Source organism: Helianthus annuus, chromosome 4 (assembly GCF_002127325.2).
Source record: "Helianthus annuus cultivar XRQ/B chromosome 4, HanXRQr2.0-SUNRISE, whole genome shotgun sequence".
In the NCBI taxonomy this organism is placed as follows: Eukaryota; Viridiplantae; Streptophyta; class Magnoliopsida; order Asterales; family Asteraceae; genus Helianthus; species Helianthus annuus.
Window position 1 is genome coordinate 114,859,123 of NC_035436.2, and position 23,103 is coordinate 114,882,225.

The following is a 23,103-nucleotide window of genomic DNA, read 5'->3' on the forward strand; positions in this document are numbered from 1 at the left end:
AAACTTAATGGATGACTTGCATGGTTTTTAAATTCATATAGCTTTGTTATGATTAAGCTATGGTATTAAGAAGTCACACAAATTAACCACGCTTCCGCAAAGCCAGGGTGTGACATTTATGACCTTTACCCTGTCCGATCTGTAACCCTTGTAAAGGGTCCGAGCTTTTTCAACAACACATATGGTCCGACTTTCATGATTGTTATCTCGTCTGACTTTTTGAACAGGGAAGCCCCCCCCCCCCACACACACTTGTCTGAGTTTTGCAAAGGGCAAGGCCCTATCTGATGTTGTGTAATGATCAATTTGAAACAACGAGCTGCATGTTATATAATGTTAATTCTGTTAAGCTGTGTATGACACTTTGTTAAGTCCCTGACTTCGTTAAACATGTGAAGTTATTAACACTGCTAAATGTATAAAGTATGTTAACAGTGGCAACTTGATTAATATCCACGTAAGATTAAACCGTGAAATCAGGGACGCTACGCATGAATTATGTGAATAGGATTGACTGCTTACGTGATGTATGATTCTATGTATATGATTGTGCGATACTGAATGCAACTGTATGATTCTACATGCGTGAACAGTCTATGTGATATCATCATGTACACAATAAACACACAAGACACAGCTGCTTGAATGTCAATGATTTGCAAACCCTAATTTGATGCAAACACTTACGTCGTATCATTGCAATATAACCTAGGTCGTGTGTAACGGATTTAGACACTTGATAAACCCTAGAGCATAGCATACCGAGCAAACCAAGGTGAGTTCACACTCTTACTAAGGCATGGGATTCCCAGGGCTTGGGAATGGGATTGAAGGAATAAGGTTGAATAGATTCAAACTGACACTACCACTAGACTAGCATACCAGCGTCCTCGGTTGTGCAGGACACATACGTAAACCCACGTATGCTTATACTACTTACTGTCCTCGGTTGTGCAGGACACATGCGTAAAGCTCACATATGCATATGCTACTTACTGTCCTCGGTTGTGCAGGACACATACCTATGCTACTCACTGTCCTCGGTTGTGCAGGACGCATACTCATGCTACTCACTGTCCTCGGTTGTGCAGGACACATACTTCTGCTATTCACTGTCCTCGGTTGTGCAGGACACATACTTACAATCTACGTATACTTATACTTACTACTATCCTCGGTTGTGAAGGATACTTACATAATACTTACGTAAAGCTTGTACGTACTACTGTTCTCGGTTGTGAAGAACACCTATGGTTACGAATGGTCTAGTGGTTATACAACATGGGAAGCCCCTACCAATAGAACGTACTATCGGCCCAGTAGAGCCACATGCTACAAACGAATATACTATTACGCAATTACTTTCTGTGAACTCGCTCAACTAGTTGTTGATCCTCTGTTACATGCCTTGCAGGTCGTTAGATGCATGGAGCTTGCACAGGGAGGAGCAGGTCGTTGTGGAGCATGGATCGTGGATGCCATGTTAAAATATTTAAACATTTGAACTTATGTTACACGTTGGGTTTTCATACTTATGCTTCCGCTACATTTTGAAACTATGATTATGTTTTGAACACCTATCATATTGAATGATTGGTTTATATTTATTTTACTTGATATTATTTACATGTTCGATATGATTGGTGGCTTGATCCTGGTCAGTCACGCTCCCAAGCGGCGATACTCCGCAGGTGGATTTTGGGGGTGTGACAGCTTATGTGGACATGACCATATGAGCGAAACCTCAATCAAGTAGTTTCGATTTTATGGCACATGTCCATATAAGCGAAACCTTTACATGACAAACCCAAAATTACATATTTAACCCCTATACAATACATAATTAACACATCTAGACCCTATACATTGATCAACAAAGACTAAGACGCAGGCTTTAGACATTATGCACCAACAAACTCCCCCTTGGATACAGCCACAGTCTTCAGTCTCGGTCTTTGGGTCTTCAAATTGCTCTGAATGTTTCTTCCCTTGGCTGAGGCTTCCTTCTGAGCGCATTCCTTATCATATCATTATGTTTCTTTCTCGCCTTTTCCTCTTCAGCTTGAATCTTCATAAACATTCCTCTCTTTTCTTCAAGCTTTTGACGTTCACGCTTAGCTTTTCTTTTCATCTTCTCATTAAGTGATCACCATGAAGACTTCCATTTAGTTTCAGAGTTGATGCTTTTCTGAAAACACAGAGTTACAACTCGCTGAAACTGCATAGCCTGTTCTTTGTCCTCTGGCTGGTAATGAATCTTGTTGATGAATAAACATTCGATATCCTTTGCAGAGCAATTCACGAGCCACATAGGATCATACACATGTATTTTTCTTATTTCTCCACCAGCTCGATAAGTAATCACTGCTTCAGTAGTAATGCAACTATAAACCCAGCCCATGAAGCCTTTGTAAAACTCTTGTTCCATCAGTGGCACTGGTATAGTTTTCATTGTTCTAGGCTTTTTCACATTCAGAATTGTTTCTTCAACGCCTGTATCTGGATTAACCCTTCGCACTCTCTTCGGACGATGTGGCTTCCAGTGTTTGAAGTCTCTTAATGCTTCGAACTTTATCAAACCCCACATATCGATATCATTCTTCCTGACAGGATAACCCAAAGTTCTGACTTTAAATAATTCATCCACATCCCACCACGGAAGTGACATAATATCATGTAACTTTTCAAAATACTGCACCCCACATTCTCTTCTTATCGCATATGCATTAACCTGCGGTAAGAAACTCCAACTGATAATGTCACCGAGAGATACGCTTCTATCACGTTGATAATACTTCAAAGGCCGTTTAAACTTCCTCTCGTGACTAACTTTAAACCATTTCTTTCGTTCTTCCTTTGCCATATCTTTCTGAGTTCCGTCAAAGTTTGTCTTTCAAAATTTCAGCAACTTTCCTTCGCAACTCATCACGGTTCTCTTCAATAAAGAATTCCATTAACGTTGGCAACTGTGAAGTATCCTCACTGACATTCTCATCATCCGTCCAATCTTCAACTTTGACTCTATCGTACATATCAGCATCTTCAACATACTTATACTCGTAATCACGCTGCTGATTGATGTCGAAAGCATTCAATTCTTCTTCGAACTATGCATTCATTTCTTCTTCAGAGTCAAATTTAAAATCAGGATCCATCAAGCGAGTCATTTCCTTAATTGCTTCCAACGTGTAAGTATGGAAATGCTCTCCTTCTTCACGATAAGTATCTATCCTCAAGATCAATTTCTCGGCTTGTTGAACATTCTCTGCATCACCTGACTCCCCCTGTCTATCAGCTCCCCCTGATTCTTCGTTCACTGAATCGTTCATCAGATTATCAACATTCTGTTCAGCAGAAGCTTCAGTAACTTTCAACCCTGTACCACCCTGAGCATCATCGTCATCATCATCTGAACCATGACTGCTCGCAGAATACACTTTTTTCATCTGTAACATCTTCCTCTTCATCCTCCTCTTCTTCATCATCCTCATCACTATCTCCAATCAATTCATCCATAGGAGTATAATCCTCAAACAAACCAGAAATAGCAGAAATAGGCTCGGGATTATCAACCACCATTGAAGGAACAATCGATCTTTCTGTCACTGCAGAACTTCCTTCAACTCCTTTGCCTTTTTCTTTCATTTGTTCGTCTATTTTGGCTTGACGTTCAGCTCTGAGCTCTTCAACTTGCAGCTGTTCAAACTTTTGCTCTACAGATGTTCCAAGCATGCTCTCGACAACTTTATTCAACATATAGAACTCATGATCTCTGAAAGCTTTAGCTGCTTCAAGTTCTTTGTTCTTCAACTTGAAATACTCATTTTGTTCATCACGTCGAGTCTTTTCTTCTTCCTGCTCAGCAACTCTCACCTTCAAGATGTCTATCTCAGATTGATTAGAGTCAATCTTTTTCACCAACTCTTTATTATCAATCTCCAACTTCTTCACACACATTTCTAAAATTTTCTCCCTATCAGACACCTTCTTGTTTTCAGCGGCTAATTTCTTGTTTTCCACTAACACTTCATCCATCCTTTTCTCCAACTTCAACACTTGTTCATTGTTCGCAAAACCGAAGTCTCCGATATCTTCAAGATTATCATATGGAGTATAAAGACCTTTGCTTGAAAAACCAGGTTGCATTTGAGTGAGTGGAGGGGTCTGAAAGAGTTCTTGCGAGGTGAAAAGGGTTTGTTGTGGTGGAGGTGAATGACGTAGTGGAGATGGTTGTCTTGGAGGTGTTGGCTGTTTAGGTGGTGAAGGTTGTTGTGGTGGAGTAGGTTGTCGGGGTGTTGATTGTATTGGTGATTGTGGAGGTGTTGGTTCATGTGGTGGTGTAGGTGGTTTCTTGGTTTCTTTTGTTTGTTTCTTCTTGAGCACAATCTTCGGTACTTTGATCTTTGGAGTAGCTTTGCGAATCTTCGGAAATACGACTTTGTTTCGTGCTCTACCTTTCTTTTTACCACCTGGAGGAGATTGTGATTCTGAGACATGTTCTGGAGAAGGCACATACACATCATCATCGTCCTTTTCCTGTCTCTTTCTCTTCTTTAATAACTTTTCTTGCTCTGTTGCCTCCTGAATTCTTCGTAAACGTTCAGTTTCATCAACTACTTCTTCATCTGAAGAACTTGAGGAACTTGTAGTGTCTTTATTCACATCACCTCCTTCAATATCATCGATAACTTTCCCTTTTCCTTTCTAAGCTTCAACTGTCACACCCCCAAAATCCACACGCGGAGTATCACCGCTTGGGAGCGTGACTGACCAGGATCAAGCCATCAATCATATCGAACACAGCATTTAATAATAAAAATAGATAATGTAATTCAACAAGACATGATTGATGTTCAAAACCAAACATTGTTTAAGTAGCGGAAGCATGTAAGTAAACCCAACATAAATGATAATGTAATGTCATAAGTGTTTAAAGAAATAATCACGATCCAAGCCCACAACGACCAGCTCCTCCCTGTGCAAGCTCCATGTACCTAACGACCTGCAAGGCATGTAACAGAGGATCAACAACTAGTTGAGCGAGTTCACAGAAAGTAAATGCGTAATAGTAAGTTCGTATGTAACAGGTGGCTCTACTGGGCCGTTAGTACGTTCTATTGGTGGGGGCTTCCCATGTTGTATAACCACTAGACTACTCGTGACCATAAGTATCCTTCACAACCGAGGATAGTAGTAAGTATAAATACACGTAGGTTTTACGTGAGTATCCTTCACAACCGAGGATAGTAATGAGTATAAGTACACGTAGGTTTTACGTGAGTATCCTTCACAACCGAGGATAGTAATAAGTATAAGTACACGTAGGTTTTACGTGAGTATCCTTCACAACCGAGGATAGTAATAAGTATAAGTACACATAGGTTTTACGTGAGTATCCTTCACAACCGAGGATAGTAATAAGTATAAGTCTATGTAGATTGTAAGTATGTGTCCTGCACAACCGAGGACAGTGAATAGCATACGTATGTGTCCTGCACAACCGAGGACAATGGTATGGTAGTCTAGTATTAGTGTCAGTACGAATCTATTCAACCTTATTCCTTCAATACCATTCCCAAGCCCTTGGGAATCCCATGCCTTAGTAAGGGTGTGAACTCACCTTGGTTTGCTCGGTATGCTATGTTATGCACTCACAAGTAATCAGTCAAGTCCTATTGTATGCACGTGTAATAAATCAGTTCATGTTTGTATTAATACGTAGGTAATCTATATCACAAAGCGTTTGACAATTAGCATCATGAATCACATACGATAGTGTTCTTGGTTAATACGCACAAGGTTATTCAGTAGCACAATTAACAGGGTCGTCGTGTTTAACAAGATCATCAGGCTTAACCAGATAACATGTTTTCACAGAACTATTACACTTATCGTGGTTAACACTTAACACCGTTAACACATGTAATAGGAATATCGACTTAACTGCACTAGTTCACTTACGAGAGTTAACAAGTAATTAGAGTTCACAACTTAGCAAAGATAATGCTTACATGATTAACTACGTTACATAGTGAACATGATTACGTGCAAATAATAGGGTTAACATCACATCAGACCAACAATCCATCTCCCAAAACTCGGACAGTATCACACCCCCTTATGAAGCTCGGACCAATGTGTGTGGGGGTTAAGAATTCGGACCATGTGAGGGGTTTTGGGGGCTCAAAAGGTCGGACAGGATACATGGGTCAAAAGTCGGACATGTGGGGGTTTGGGTTGAAACTCGGACACCACCAAGCATATAAACCTCGGACAGGAAGTGGGGATTCCTTGTTTAAAATCGGACCATCCCAAGTGCTTGAGAAACTCGGACAACATGCCTTAAACAAAAACTTCGATCTTATAACTCCATGTAAAAAAAAGTCGGACCACTTTGTTTACAGAAAGTCGGACTTTGATGACCGATGAAACTCGGACCAAGGCTTTAGCCTTTTAAAAATTCGGACACTTTGTTTATTATAAATGTCGGATTCATTTTAACTCCTAAAAGTCGGATCCTCATTGTAACACATAAAACTCAGAACTTTTTGCTTATAATCAACATTCGGACTAAATGTTTTCATATAAAACTTCGGACCATGAGCTCCTTATAATAAAAACTCTGACATAAATAATGAGCATACTCGGATCCTTATATCACACATAAAGCTCGGACTAACAACATTCACAAACTCAGACTAACAATCCTGCGTGAATTCCTAGATCATAATACAGAATCAAAGTAGCAGTTACAATTTACATTGATACGATCAGAAACCCTATTTCATACTTTATCAACGCAGAATCAATTCAATCTTCAGTAGTTGTCCAAAACAATCATCTAAATCAAGAATCTTAATCATCTAACAATGATTACACAATCATCATCATTCTTTCACAATAATTCAGAATCAATTAACAAAGAATAGCACATGAAGAACTAGGGTTTTCATGAATCATACAATTTAGAATTGAAAACAATCAATCAATCAATTAAGGTTTACAAGTATTACGATGATCTATAAACAATTACCTTGAATGATCCTAGAAGAAATATAGAATCAAAGTGTTGAATGTCTTGCCAATGATAATGGTGATGATTGCTAGGAGATTAGAGAATACAGTGCTTTGGTTTTTGTGAAAATGATTAGTGAAAAGGGATTAGGGTTAACAATGATTAGAGTTTCACTAATTTCTCTATGCATCCCTAAGTATCATAATTTGCAATAGCACACCATCTCAAAATAATTTACAGTTTCACCACCACATTCATACATTTGACAAATCTTTCATAATCAATACATGTACTTAACTGAATCAAAAACGTTACAACTTCACAGCAAACTAATTGTGCAAGCAAACAATTAAACAATCAATAGACGTGCAATAAATGCGAAATAGAAATCTTGGAAATTCGAGTTGTCACATTCAACATTTACAACTTGCTCAGCTTCAACTTCAACCACATGCTCTGCTTCAACTTCCACAGAAGGCCCTGTCTCTAAGACATCTGTATCAAACAACATATCAACATTAAATGGATCATCTTCAGTAGTTGCCACTTGTTCCTTTTGTTGATGCACAATGTCTAAAGCCTGCGTCTTTGTAATGCTAGATTAATGTATAGGGTCCAGATAGGTCATTTTGTATAAGTCCAGCGGATTAGTATGTAATTTTATGATTGTGATGTTGTAGGTCCGCTTTTGTGGCATGTGTCCACAAAAGCGAACCAGCTTTGTTGTCTGGTCCGCTCTTGTGGACATGTCACATGAGCGGACCGTGTAGCCTATATATACCCCCTGTTGTCATTTCACTTGTAACGTTGTCTGAGATCCCACGTCGAACTGCTGTCCATACGGCAAGCGTTATCAAGTGAAGAAAAAGTATTTTAAGTGTGAATTTTCTGTTTCTACTCCATTCTTTTACGGTTTTCTTTGTATCATGCTGAAAATGTGTTTCCGCCACATTCTCAGTAAGCACTAGCTCTGATTGACTCACTCGAGAGGTCAAAACTGATCCTACAATTGGTATCAGAGCCAGTTGCGAGTTAGTTTGCTAGATACGAAGCTTTTTACACGGACTTTTGTAGATTTGGACTGTTTGAACGGTGGAAATGGACTGAAATTTAGACAACAGGTGTAAAATACACTAATAACAAACCCTTGAAAGATTCAGATCAAAATACGGCCTAAAAGTGACATAAAAACCCTCGTGAAGTAGGTCCGCATATTTGTCAGTCTTTTGGTTCGCTTTTCTGGTCCGCTCCAACGTACAAGTTGTGCTGGTTCGCTCCTGTTTTTTGTTCTGGTCCGCTCGAAATGTCTGTTTTGGTTGCTGGTTCGCTCGTCTGGTCCGCTTGAAGAGCAGTTTTTCAGGTCCGCTCCAAAGATCATTTGTTGGTTCGCTCGAAGTGAAAATTCTGGTTCGCTCCAAAGATCATTTGTTGGTTCGCTCGAAGTGCAAATTCTGGTCCGCTCCAGTGTTCATTTGTGGTTCGCTCGAAAGTCAGCTACCTGGTCCGCTCTAAGTGCAACATTCTGGTCCGCTCTTAGTGCACTTTCTGGTTCGCTCAAAGTTCATTTGGTGGGTTCGCTCATTGTTACCTGATTTGGTTCGCTCATAGGATCACTGTGGTTTGCTTATTCAGACTGTTTGAAAATTTCTTCGTTACGACTGAAAATGGAAAGCCAAACTTTTTACAACATGTTTGCGGGTAGTGGTGGAGTTACTCAGAGTCCTGCTAGCATCATGCAGAATGTAAATCTGGAAAACGAGCTTGGAACGATGCAGAAACCTCCTAAATTGATGAGTTTGGATGAATATTCAGGATGGTCCGGGAGATTCAAAAACTGGGTGCAGGCCAACCATCTAGAGTGCTGGATAAAAATCGAAAGGAAGTATGTTCCTCCGGTAGACGGGTTGAATATGTTGAAGACCATTGCCAGTCTTACAGATGCGGAACAGATCGAGTTCAAAGCAGAAAAGAAGATGGTTAGCATCCTGCAGCAAGCGATAAAAGAGGATATTCTAGTTCTGCTACAGCACGATGATAGTGCACAATCGATATGGCAAGCTTTGGAACAGAAATTCAAAGGCAGTACGTCGATGATCAAGAGTAAGAAAGCACTGATAAAGAAAGAATTTGATATATTCACGGGAATTAAAGGTGAATCGACAAAGCAGCTTATCAAGAGGTATTGTCACCTGGTGGTAGAGATGAGAAGGTTGAATATCGAAAAGACGAATAAGGAGTGGATAGACAAGTTATGTGATGCACTCCCCTATGAGGAATGGGGAACGTAGTTGATGATGTTGAAAAATAGTTCAGATTTCGTGAACTATAGTTTGAGCGTGTTTATAGAGAAAATTGAAGCTCATGAGTTGGAGTTGGTAAAAATCAAGAAGATGAATTCAACGAATATGCCACAGGATGTGTCTTTGTATTACAAGAATAGTCCGGCAGCTACTAATGTTCAGAGTCCGAAGATTCAAACCGGTTTCAGTGCAGACAACACTTCATCTGCTGCTCCAAATGCCTATCAGTCGAGTCAGTCGACTCCATTTGCCAACTACGAGCCAAATGTCAAAGTTTCAGAGAAGAATTCTCCTCAAAGTTCTACAGGGTCAAATCAACAGACGTTTGTGTCCGGTGTGCAATGTAACATTGCGGTTAACATCAAGAATGGGAATGAAATCACCGAGAATGCAGCCAAGCAGCACATCACGTTACTGGCATCAGTTCTGGAAGCTTATGAAGGTTTGGTCGCTGGTAGGATCGGTAATCCTGATATGACTAAAGAGGATTACGATCAGATCGATCCGGAAGAACTGGAACTGATAGATATAAAGTGGTGTATGGCGAGTCTGGTTAGAAGAGCACAACACTTTATGGAGATCACGGATAGAAGCAGTCTGTCAGGTCCTGATCAGAAATTAGGGTTCGATAAGTCAAAGGTGACCTGTTTTAAGTGCAAAGAACGAGGTCATTTCAAGCGCGAATGTCCGAATCGTGAAGTGCAGAATCATCAGAACCCGTTTACAAACGATTATTACAGACAAGCTATATATCATCGACCAAATCAACAATCTGCTGTTCAGAGACCTCAGATTGAGAAGAAACCAGAGAAGGCACTTATCGTAAACCAAGATGATGAGAAGGTTGTGTCTGGGTTTAGTTGGGACAATTACATTCCAGGAAAGGATGATCAAGCAATGATGGCTGAGGTAGTTGAGATTACTGAGACAGTTGCAGAGTCGAAGGTTATCGATGAGGTAGTTACTAGGAATGTCGGTGAAGTAGTTTCTGAGAGTGTTGTTGAGTTTGGCTCTGAAGCGGTTGAGGAAGTAGTTACTAAGATGGTAGATGAAGTTTCTGAAGTGGTGGTTGAAGAAGTTGTTGAGGTTGTTGATCAAGTGATTCCGGAGGTTGTTGAAAAGGTTTCTACAGATAGTTCTGCAAAAGCTGAGGAATCTGTGACAGAAGTTCTCAATTTTCAATCACGACAGGAGGAATTTGTCTATACTATGAAATCAATTATACCTTCTAACGTTTTTGATTCTTTTGCAGATTATTTTGAAGAGCCAAGAACTGGAACATGTCCGAGATTTGAAGCAGAGAAAGAAGAAGTCGAGGAGATGATCGACGTGTCGAAGGAAATGACTGAAAAAGCTCTAAAGGAGATTGCAGATAAAGCGCTGATGAGCAAGTTAAAAGAGGTAGATTCAGACATCCAGGAGTCAGTTGATAAAATGTCAGGTCTAGGAGAGGAAACTGGAGTCATAGAGGTCAACGTGGTCAAGTCGTCTAAGTCGGAGTCAAATCTTGTTGGTAAAATTGTTTGTGAGGATGAGATTATAGTTGAAAAAGTTTCATTCCCCGATACACCGTGTCTAAGTTGTTCACAACCATACACGAGGTGTCTTGAAAAAGACACCAAGTATCAGGAATTGAAACAACATGCAGATTTGGTGAAGTTTGACTTAGAGCAAGTAAAAGAGGCATACGACACATTGTCTAGGTCAATAAAAATGATCCAAAAAGAGAGTCTTGAAAACGATAAAGCAACCAAGCTGGCACAATCAACTTTATTTGATAAACAGAGAGAAGTCAACTTTCATTTAGATACGATCGCATCTTTGAGAAAAGAGCTTGAGTTGACTAAAATTGAAAATGATAGAATTGATCAAAAATTGATGAGTTATGTGGCGTCATCGTACGTGTTAGAGCAAATAGTACCACAACAGCCACATGCTTCACCTGCCTTCAACAGCGTTCCACCCCCAATGTGGAATCATTATACACAGAAATATCCAGATGGGGTGGAAGCTGCTTTAAACATCAAACTGAAAACACTTGAGAATGATTTACCTGATAACATTGATATCACTTTCACTGCGTCTGACACTGATAACGAATCCCAAGTTATCAAAAATGTTATTGATCAGGTGTTGGACGATGAGAGTGAGAAATCTGAGAAGACAAGCAATCAGAGAACAACTTCACAACCATTCATAACCGTCAAACACGAGCTGATCTTCATCATCTACGTCAAGAACACTCCATTTACGTCACGTTGATCAGATTTCGAGTGTGTAGTATGTAGATCGAGTCGAAACTCTATCCGGTTGTCGTCGTTTCGTAATAAACGTTGTTTAATTACGTCTTCGCGCACGATTACGGTTCGATTTAATGGATTCCGCACGTTAAATCGAATCCACCGCAGATCTAGTGATCGTTTACGATCCGATCCTGTACTCACAAGTGGTATCAGAGCTGAGCTGAGCGTAAATGAGATAAAGAAAAGTGATTTCTTTTCAAAACTGAATAAGTCAGTTGGTTCGTCACGTCCTACTAGTCCAGAAAAGGTAGAGGGGGTGGGTAAAGGCCAAAACAAGAAAAATCAGTTAAAGAAAAAAGGTATCGGTTTTGAGAAGAATATGGCTAAGCAGGTAGCCAAGCCGAAAGATAGGATTGATGATGTGTTTGTCGCTGGTCCTAGCACTGAAAATGAAAAAGAATATATCTTTAGTCAAAAAGCTGTTGACGATTTCAATGCAGCACAAAAGCTGAAAGTGGAAACTGTTACTGTCACACCCCCAAAATCCACCCGCGGAGTACCACCGCTTGGGAGCGTGACTGACCAGGATCAAGCCATCAATCATATCAAACATAGCATTCAATAATAAAAGTAATTAATGTAAATCATCATGACATGATTGATGTTTCAAAACCAACATCGTTTAAATAGCGGAAGCATAGTATGTAATCTCAAAATAATTATAAGTTTGAATATCGTTCATGATCCAAATCCCACAACGACCTGCTCCTCCCTGTGCAAGCTCCATAAGTACCTAAGGTCCTGCAAGGCATGCAGCAAATAATCAACAAACTAGTTGAGCGAGTTCACAGAAAGTAAGTTCATAACATAGTGCATAAGTATAGCTAGTGGGGGCTTCCCATACTAGTGTGTACTAAAGGTGGGGGCTTCCCAAACCTTATGATTATATTACTGGTGGGGGCTTCCCATGTTTATCCTGGCTAATGAGGGCTTCTCATTAACGGTACTTACTAGACTAACTTCCGACCATGTGTTCTTCTTTACCGAGAACAGGAAAACGTACAGGGTCACGTAGGCTTTACGTGACGTGCCCTTCCCCGAGGACAGTGGTACGCGTGGGGGCTACGTAGGCTTTACGCAGCGTGGCCTTCCGACCTGGAAGCCAGTAGATGGTATTGGGTTACGTAGGTTTTACGTAACGTGTCCTCCCGACCCGGGAGACAAATGGCAAACATACTGGGTTACGTAGGCTTTACGTAACGTGTCCTGACTAACCTGAGGACGATGGTCTATAGTCTAGAGAATGCGTAAGTACGTGTAATCATTCCATGTCCAACATATCCAACCCAATTCCCAACCTGGGAATCCCATGCCTTGGCTGTGTGAACTCACCTTGGTTTGCTCGGCAGATATACAATTAAAAGATCCTTGAACTAAGGGTGATCAACCACGTCCTAATAGGGTTACCACACAAGTCAGGTTCGTATATAACACGTCTATTCATGTATGCTATCAAGTATGATCATGGCAAAACACATAAACGTATCAGCAGTTCATGTCGTGCAACGAGTCCAAGTAATCGGCCCAAACAAATAAGCAGTCCAATTAGCAGTCATGTGTGTACTTATGCGTGTTAACCCTGGCCCAACATAACCCGGCCCAATAGTAAACGCATGCTAGTCCAATTATCAAACAGTTCACAATTTCAATCATTTGGCCCAAACGGTTGGGCCCGTGACAGTGTAGGCCCAAACAGTGTATCGTGCAAATGTGGTCTCGAGTCGCAACCGGCGATCTCGAGTCGCAACCGGAGATTACGAGCCGCAGCAGCTGGTTGCGAGTCGCAATGGTGATCTCGGTTCATCATGGTCTGGTTACGAGTCGCAACGGGACTCGCAACCGTGGTTCCGGCTTGTGCTGTTCGTGGTCTCGAGTGGGGTTCCGACTCGCAACGAGTGATGCCGAGTCGCAACCGTGTGTGTAACTGGTTTCCATAACTCCTGCATTGACTTATCCGTGATTTTAGCAAACAACTTAGGCAGTTTCACAATTCAGATCAATCATGACAATTATCATCAATTACCAACCTTTATCAGTTTCATAACATGGCAATTATCGATCAAACAAGGATATCAACATCAATTCTTATGAACCCTAACACCAAACATAATCAAGAACACTTGTCCAAAACGATACATGAACACATCCGATCAAACAATACTATACAGCCGATTCATCATACATTCATATATATCCGATTTGTGTGAAAGCCGACTACATGATCATTATCTATCATCATGAAATAAATCCGAAGACCAATCATAAACAACATAATCTAACCGGCCCTAGTTCATAATCATGCAGATTCTAATCGGTTTCATCTAAACATGAAATCATAAAATCACTTATCACAAAAACATAAACAAAACACTAACCGATTACGAGTAAAGAAAGGTGATCCGAACAAGAGAATGATCGGATGTTCTTGTGCCTTCGGATCCTAAGCAAGCCGAGGGTGAGAGGTAGAGAGCAAGTAGGGTTTGTGTGTGTTATGAAAATTGTAACAATGAGAGGAATCAAACCCTTACCAAAGGATTTGTGTTTGCGAGTGGGGAGTGGGCCGAGCCCAACTCGGTTACCAAATGGAGTCCGATTTCAAGGTGTGGCCCAAAACGGGCTTGTGTGACCGGTTTGTGTAATTTGGGCTCGTGTACACATAACATACATGCGCACATAACAAATATTCATTTAAAAATCATATAATTCAGTTCTCATAAGCACGTAACGTTACATCAAAGCAAGTCTAAAGTTCGAGTTGTCACATTATCCTCAACTAATTGGAAATTTCGTCCCGAAATTTGGTATGCACTCACTGAGGAAGCTAGGTAAACTGTACTGTTCACTGGTTTTCCTGGGGTGTCACATCCTCCCCCCGTTGATCTGGAATTTCGTCCCGAAATTCCGAAGTAGTAGCTTCAGCCTCAGTAGTGGTTGCATTGGTTTCGAATAACTGGGGGTACTTTTCTGTCATCCTGTCTTCGCGTTCCCAGGTGTACTCTGGGCCACGTTTGGAGTTCCAACGAACTCGGACAAGAGGGATTCTCTTGTGTTTGAGGACCTTCACATCCCGGTCCGTGATATCAACTGGTTCCTCGACGAACTGCAACCGCTCGTCGATAGTGAGTTCCTTAAAAGGAATGATGAGGTTTTCATCTGATAGGCACTTCTTTAAGTTTGATACATGAAAGACATTGTGAACTGCCCCGAGTTCAGCTGGTAAATTCAACTTGTAGGCTACCTTGCCAATCTTTTCTATAATTTCGAATGGTCCGACGTACCGCGGATTTAGTTTGCCCCGTTTGCCAAAACGAACCACACCCTTCCAGGGTGAAACTTTCAATAAAACCCGGTCCCCGACCTCAAATTCCAATGGCTTTCTACGCTTGTCCGCGTAGGCTTTCTGACGGTCGCGTGCTGCCGCCATGCGTTGTCGTATCTGTGCAATCTTTTCTGTGGCATCCACTACAATCTCTGGACCCGTAATCTGACTATCCCCCACCTCTGCCCAACAGAGAGGTGACGGCATTTACGTCCGTACAATGCCTCGAATGGAGCGGCTTGAATGCTGGTGTGATAACTATTATTATACGAGAACTCCACCAAAGGAAGATGCTTTTCCCAGCCGTTGCCGAAATCGATGACGCATGCCCGAAGCATGTCTTCTAGAGTTTGGATCGTTCGCTCAGACTGCCCATCCGTCTGAGGATGATATGCTGTGCTCATGTCTAATCGTGAGCCGAAAGATTTATGCATTGCTTGCCAAAGTTCTGACGTGAATCGTGCGTCGCGATCCGAAATGATAGATGTGGGCACCCCGTGCCTCGAAACAACTTCTTTAAGGTAGACGTCTGCGAGAGTGGAGAATTTATCCGTTTCCTTTATAGGTAGGAAGTGTGCAGATTTGGTGAGTCGATCCACGATCACCCATATGGTATCATTCCCACGCTGGGATCTAGGTAGGCCTGTAACGAAATCCATGGAAATTTCCTCCCATTTCCATTGCGGTATCTTAGGTTGTTGAAGTAGGCCAGCTGGTTTCTGATATTCGACCTTGACTCTCGCACAGGTCAAACATTTTCCAACGTACGTAGCAATGTTGGCTTTCATACTAGGCCACCAATAGGTAGTGCTGATATCGTGGTACATTTTATCCGACCCTGGATGTACCGAATAGCGAGACTTGTGAGCTTCATCCATTACAAGTTCGCGTAGTCCGCCATAAAGAGGGACCCAAATACGCCCCGTTACATAGTAGGCGCCGTCTGCCTTCTGTTCCATTTGTTGTCGTGAGCCGCGTAAGGCTTCAGCCTTGACATTTTCAGGCTTCAATGCTTCTACCTGAGCATTTCGTATCTGTGCAGGAAGGCTAGACTGAATCGTAAGCTGTAGTGCTCGCACGCGCTTTGGTAAGGTGTCCTTTCGACTGAGGGCATCAGCCACAACATTGGCTTTGCCTGGATGATACTTGATAGCGCATTCGTAATCGTTAAGTAACTCGACCCATCGTCGTTGACGCATATTCAAATCCTTCTGCTTAAGAATATGCTCGAGACTCCTGTGATCGGTGTAAATCGTGCACCTGGTACCGTATAGGTAGTGTCGCCATATCTTAAGCGCGAAAACAACAGCTCCCAGCTCTAAATCGTGCGTCGTGTAGTTCCGTTCGTGAACCTTGAGTTGACGAGAGGCGTAAGCGATAACCTTGTCGCGCTGCATTAACACACATCCAAGTCCCCGAATGGATGCATCACAATAAACCACGAAGTCGTCTGTGCCCTCTGGCAATGAGAGGATAGGTGCACTGCAAAGTCTATCCTTTAGGTGCTGAAAAGCAGTCTCCTGGGGCTCTCCCCAGCGATAAGTAACACCCTTCTGTGTTAGTAACGTAAGCGGCTGAGCAATCTTCGAAAAGTCTCTGATAAACCGTCTGTAATAACCTGCCAGACCCAAGAATTGGCGTATTTCTGTCGGTGTACGCGGTGCAGGCCAGTTTCTGATCGAATCTACCTTGGATGGATCGACATGGATCCCATCCTTGTTCACTACATGGCCTAAGAAGTGGACTTCACGAAGCCAGAAGTCGCATTTAGAAAGCTTGGCGTACAGCTGTTCCTTCCGAAGGAGTTCCAAAATAAGGCGAAGATGCTGCTCGTGTTCCTCCTGACTCTTGGAGTAAATCAGAATGTCGTCGATGAAAACAATGACGAACTTGTCAAGGTAGGGTTTGCACACCCTGTTCATAAGATCCATAAACACCGCAGGCGCATTCGTTAACCCGAATGGCATGACAAGAAACTCGTAGTGACCGTAACGAGTTCTGAAGGCTGTCTTGGAGACGTCCTCATCCCGGACTCTCAGCTGATGATAACCAGACCTCAAGTCTATCTTCGAATAGTAACACGACCCTTGCAACTGGTCAAATAAGTCGTCTATGCGTGGAAGAGGATAACGGTTCTTCACCGTTACCTTGTTGAGTTCACGGTAGTCGATGCACATCCTGAACGTACCGTCTTTCTTTTTCACGAAGAGTACTGGAGCTCCCCAAGGCGAAGAGCTTGGACGAATGAAACCCTTTTCCAAGAGTTCTTGCAGCTGTTTTGACAATTCTTCCAATTCTGATGGAGCTAGACGATATGGTGCGCGAGCTATGGGTGCTGCTCCTGGAGCGAGCTCGATCTGAAATTCGACCTGACGATGAGGCGGTAAGCCTGGTAAGTCTTCAGGAAACACCTGAGGGTAATCACGTACAATTGGAATATCCTCCAATTTCTTTTCCTTTGCTGATGCATCTGTAACGAGTGCCAGAATGGCAGTGTGACCCTTACGTAAGCATTTCTGAGCCTTCAAGAAAGAGATGATGCCTACCACTGCACCACTCTTGTCGCCTTGAACTTCGAGAGGTTCCTGACCCGAACGAGGAATACGGATGATCTTTTCACTGCATAAGATCTCTGCCTGGTGTTGGGACAACCAGTCCATCCCAATCACGACGTCGAAGCTACCCAAAACTATGGGAATGAGGTCTATAGAGAAAGCTTGACCCGCTAGGATAAGATTACAACCCTGAACTACGTGTGTGGCTTCTAGACTTTTACCGTTAGCTAACTCTACTACATGCTTGGTGGGTAAAAGTGTTGGTGCACGTTTTAGCAGTTGACACATTTTCACAGACATATAGCTTGTATCCGCACCCGAATCAAACAAAACAGTAACGTAAATATTGTCGAGGAGAAACTTACCCATAACAACGTTGGGATCGTTCACTGCGTCACCTCGTCCTAGCACGAATGCACGACCACGAGCTTCATTGCCGTTGTTGTTGTTGTTTCCACCGTTGTTGTTCCCGTTGCCCTGGTTATTGTTGTTGCGATTCTGGTTCAACTGAGGGCAATCGCGTTTGAAGTGACCTTCAGCCCCACACTGGAAACATCCCCGGTTTCCGCGCTGTGGCTGCTGTTGCTGCTGCTGGTTCTGTGGAGCTGGTTGCTGAGGCTGCTGATTCTGATTCGCAGGCCGTGGGCTCCTACAGTCTTTGGCCTCGTGACCCATCTTAAGACACCTTTGACAACGACCCTTGTTACATGGGCCGTGGTGATGCCTGTTGCAATTGTGGCACCTAGGTTGACTACCCTGATATCTCCTCTGCCTGTGACCACTAGAGGATTGCTGACTGGGACTCTGATAGTGGTCAATCTTCTGCTGCTGAGATTGTGGCTGAACAGATGCTGAACCTTTGCTGGAATCCCCATCCCACTTTCTTTTACTGTCACCAGACGTAGCAGGAGTAACCGAGGTGGTGACGTTAGCAGTAGCATTAACACGCTTGGGCAGTTTATTCTGATCCACTGCTTGATCGGTGATACGGTGAGCGAGGCGTTGGATTTCCTGGATGTTTTCGAGGTTAGCCGACGTCACGTGGCTCTGAATTTCTGGCGCCAATCCCTTGAGGTACAACTCAATGCGCTTGTATGGAGGGTCCACCATAGTGGGACACAGAACGGCCAGCTCATTAGACCGTTTAGTATACGCTTCAATCTCTGATCCAACCATTTTCAGATTATACAGCTCGTCTTCCAACTTATGAATATCTTCACGCGTGCAATACTCACGCTTGATGAGTTCCTTGAAATCGTTCCATGGGGTGGCGTTAGCAGCTGCCAACCCTAAGATCTGAACTTGGGCGTTCCACCAAGTTAACGCTATTCCTTCCAAAGTGCCAGTGGCAAACTTGACCTTGCGAGCCTCAGGGCACTCACACATTTCGAATACTGATTCTAGCTTTTCAAACCAATGGAGGAGTCCCACTGCCCCCTCTGTGCCGCTGAAAGAGTTTGGACGACAGTCCATGAAGTTCTTGAAAGTGCAGACTTGCTGCGCTGGTTGACCTATTGTGTACGAATAGGACGAAGTTAAATACTAGAGTTAATGTAGGATCTAAAGATCCTAGTGTGTGCCTATACTGCAGGATATACTACCTGCTTGAGCTGCTGCAACTGCCGCAGCAACTTGAGCTTGAACAAGAGCCTCTAGCTGGGCTTGTGTCATGTTGATTCTTCCAGACATGATCTTCATTGTAACAAGTAGCATACGTAAGAATGGTTCGCGAGTAGGGCGATGACAGAAAAGTGTAAGCACGTAGGGATTCACATGCTATGGTATCATGTGTATCTAATCGTAATGTGAGCAAAGTTCTAAACAATTCTAGCATACAGGCAATAAACGTAACCTTATTACCTAGGATGTCGAGACTTGCACGTGGAGCGAAGCGTCGTTGTGGATCGTTGAGAGCACTGTTCTGGTTATAGTCCGGTTTTAATAAAAACGTTTTCCCATATTAAAACCAAGTTCTCTATAACCAATGGCTCTGATACCAATCTGTCACACCCCCAAAATCCACCCGCGGAGTACCACCGCTTGGGAGCGTGACTGACCAGGATCAAGCCATCAATCATATCAAACATAGCATTCAATAATAAAAGTAATTAATGTAAATCATCATGACATGATTGATGTTTCAAAACCAACATCGTTTAAATAGCGGAAGCATAGTATGTAATCTCAAAATAATTATAAGTTTGAATATCGTTCATGATCCAAATCCCACAACGACCTGCTCCTCCCTGTGCAAGCTCCATAAGTACCTAAGGTCCTGCAAGGCATGCAGCAAATAATCAACAAACTAGTTGAGCGAGTTCACAGAAGGTAAGTTCATAACATAGTGCATAAGTATAGCTAGTGGGGGCTTCCCATACTTGTGTGTACTAAAGGTGGGGGCTTCCCAAACCTTATGATTATATTACTGGTGGGGGCTTCCCATGTTTATCCTGGCTAATGAGGGCTTCTCATTAACGGTACTTACTAGACTAACTTCCGACCATGTGTTCTTCTTTACCGAGAACAGGAAAACGTACAGGGTCACGTAGGCTTTACGTGACGTGCCCTTCCCCGAGGACAGTGGTACGCGTGGGGGCTACGTAGGCTTTACGCAGCGTGGCCTTCCGACCTGGAAGCCAGTAGATGGTATTGGGTTACGTAGGTTTTACGTAACGTGTCCTCCCGACCCGGGAGACAAATGGCAAACATACTGGGTTACGTAGGCTTTACGTAACGTGTCCTGACTAACCTGAGGACGATGGTCTATAGTCTAGAGAATGCGTAAGTACGTGTAATCATTCCATGTCCAACATATCCAACCCAATTCCCAACCTGGGAATCCCATGCCTTGGCTGTGTGAACTCACCTTGGTTTGCTCGGCAGATATACAATTAAAAGATCCTTGAACTAAGGGTGATCAACCACGTCCTAATAGGGTTACCACACAAGTCAGGTTCGTATATAACACGTCTATTCATGTATGCTATCAAGTATGATCATGGCAAAACACATAAACGTATCAGCAGTTCATGTCGTGCAACGAGTCCAAGTAATCGGCCCAAACAAATAAGCAGTCCAATTAGCAGTCATGTGTGTACTTATGCGTGTTAACCCTGGCCCAACATAACCCGGCCCAATAGTAAACGCATGCTAGTCCAATTATCAAACAGTTCACAATTTCAATCATTTGGCCCAAACGGTTGGGCCCGTGACAGTGTAGGCCCAAACAGTGTATCGTGCAAATGTGGTCTCGAGTCGCAACCGGCGATCTCGAGTCGCAACCGGAGATTACGAGCCGCAGCAGCTGGTTGCGAGTCGCAATGGTGATCCGAACAAGAGAATGATCGGATGTTCTTGTGCCTTCGGATCCTAAGCAAGCCGAGGGTGAGAGGTAGAGAGCAAGTAGGGTTTGTGTGTGTTATGAAAATTGTAACAATGAGAGGAATCAAACCCTTACCAAAGAATTTATGTTTGCGAGTGGGGAGTGGGCCGAGCCCAACTCGGTTACCAAATGGAGTCCGATTTCAAGGTGTGGCCCAAAACGGGCTTGTGTGACCGGTTTGTGTAATTTGGGCTCGTGTACACATAACATACATGCGCACATAACAAATATTCATTTAAAAATCATATAATTCAGTTCTCATAAGCACGTAACGTTACATCAAAGCAAGTCTAAAGTTCGAGTTGTCACAGTTACTACCACTTTTGTAGAGTATGATAAACGTGTGTGCTATCGCTGCAATGAAATCGGACATATGGCTAAACAATGTCAGAAAGTTTTTAAGAAACCGATTGTTGAAAAATCTGTTCAAAATCAAGTGGTTGAGAAACCAAAGGTTGAAAAACCTAAGATTCAAAACAAAAATGTTTCAAAACAAATTGTTCAAAAACCTTGACGAAAATCACCGGTCGTTGCAAAAGATAAACAAGTGGTGGTTTCGCCGATCCGAATTCTTAAACGGGGTGAAAAGTTGAAGTCGGAGGATAAGCCAAAATCGACTTTCGAGATTGGCGAGTCTTCTAAGTCTCCCAAGACTTCGAAATTTTACCCTAAAGCTAAAACTTTTGAAAATCAGTCATGGGTCGCGAAATCTAAACCATCTGGTGAGATCAAAAAGATGGAAAGTGTGTTGAAAAATGAGTCACAGTTTGTGAAAGATGATGTTGCTGTGTTTGAGTCTGAAATCGATCAGTTTTTGTCGGAATTTCCCAAACTTCATAACAAAGTGAAACAAGATAAAAAGGAAATTGAATCAAATGTCACATTTAACTTTCCGAAAACAACTGAGAAATGCAATGTAGATTTTGGTTCAGTGTCGGAAGTTAAAAAGTCATGGGCATCATTGTTTAACTGATGTGTTTGTGTGCTGATTGCAGGAGCTGCCCAAGTCTGTGCTATCCAGGTGGATAATGGACAGCGGAGCATCGCGACATATGACGGGATCCTTAGCACTATTATATGATGTCAAAGCAATTAATGGAAGCTACGTTGGATTTGCTGGTAACCAAGGTGGCAGGATTGTTGGTCAGGGAAAGCTCACAAACGGCATCATATCTTTTGACAAAGTGAATTATATTGTTGAATTGACAAACAATTTGTTAAGTATTTCACAAATTTGCGACAAAGACTTTAGCGTACATTTTACAAAAACAGAATGTTTGGTTTTAAAGCCAGGGTTTAAAGTCCATGATGAGTTGGTACTGTTGCGTGCTCCTAGGGTTAATGATCTTTACATTTTAGACATGAGCACTGCAACACCAACAACTCCTCAAAAACAATGTTTTGTGACAAAGTCTAAAGCAACTGAGAAAGAGTCAATTATGTGGCAAAGAAAAATGGGTCATATACACGTTCGTAAAATGAATTTTCTTGTGCACAACGATTTGGTAGAAGGTGTGAATGTTAAGAATTTTCATTTACCTGACGATTGTGTTGCGTGTAAGAAAGGTAAACAGGTACGGAAGTCTCATCCGCCAAAGATGCTCAACACCATCCAGTTACCTCTCGAGAGATTGCATATGGATCTCTTCGGGCTGGTCAACGTCAAAAGCATCAGTGGAGATTCTTACTGTTTGGTGGTTACGGATGATTATACAAGGTTTTCATGGGTTGTTTGTTCGGAGAAGAAGGACGAAACGTTCGATGCTTTAATGGTTTTATTCAAAAAGATGGAAACGGTGTACAAGCTGCCGATCAGAAGAATTCAGAGTGATAACGGAACGGAGTTCAAGAATAACAAAATGTACGAGTTCTGCAACGAGAAGGGGATACTACATGAATTCAGTGCGCCGTACACACCACAACAGAACGGCGTGGCTGAACGAAAGAATAGAACCCTGATCGAGACTGCACGTACTATGTTGGCCGATTCAAAGCTTCCGATTTTCTTCTGGAGTGAAGCAGTATCAGCGGCTTGCTATACATTGAATAGAGTTCTGACAGTGAAGAAATATAAAAAGACTTGTTTCAAGCTGCTGCATCGCTATAAGCCAAATCTTGAGTTCTTAGAACCTTTTGGATCTCCGTGTACTTTCATAGATGTTGATGGCAAATTCGGAGCGAAAGCGAATGAAGGATTTTTCGTAGGTTACGCCAGCCCGTTAAAAAGGG

At 42.4% G+C, this 23,103-nt stretch overlaps 1 protein-coding gene across 1 annotated transcript; it reads right to left on the minus strand.

Annotated features, from left to right (window-relative positions):
* Nucleotides 1-2,879: 2,879 nt before the first annotated feature.
* Nucleotides 2,880-8,621, minus strand: LOC118491539 (glutamic acid-rich protein-like). Its single transcript, XM_035989390.1, has 5 exons — nt 8,604-8,621; nt 7,440-7,595; nt 3,436-4,704; nt 3,180-3,386; nt 2,880-3,107 (listed from the first exon to the last, which is right to left on the minus strand). Exons 1-5 carry the CDS (start codon nt 8,619-8,621, stop codon nt 2,880-2,882), a joined length of 1,878 nt encoding a protein of 625 aa, XP_035845283.1.
* Between the last annotated feature and the right edge of the window lie 14,482 nt (nt 8,622-23,103).

Excerpts from the sequence above, each read along its gene's own strand:
- LOC118491539 (XM_035989390.1), bottom strand. Across the intron at positions 3,387-3,435 it reads ATGTTACAGATGAAAAAAGT|GGTGGTACAGGGTTGAAAGT; the intron begins GTATTCTGCGAG and ends GATGATGCTCAG. Across the intron at positions 3,108-3,179 it reads TCCATACTTACACGTTGGAA|TTCGAAGAAGAATTGAATGC; the intron begins GCAATTAAGGAA and ends ATGAATGCATAG.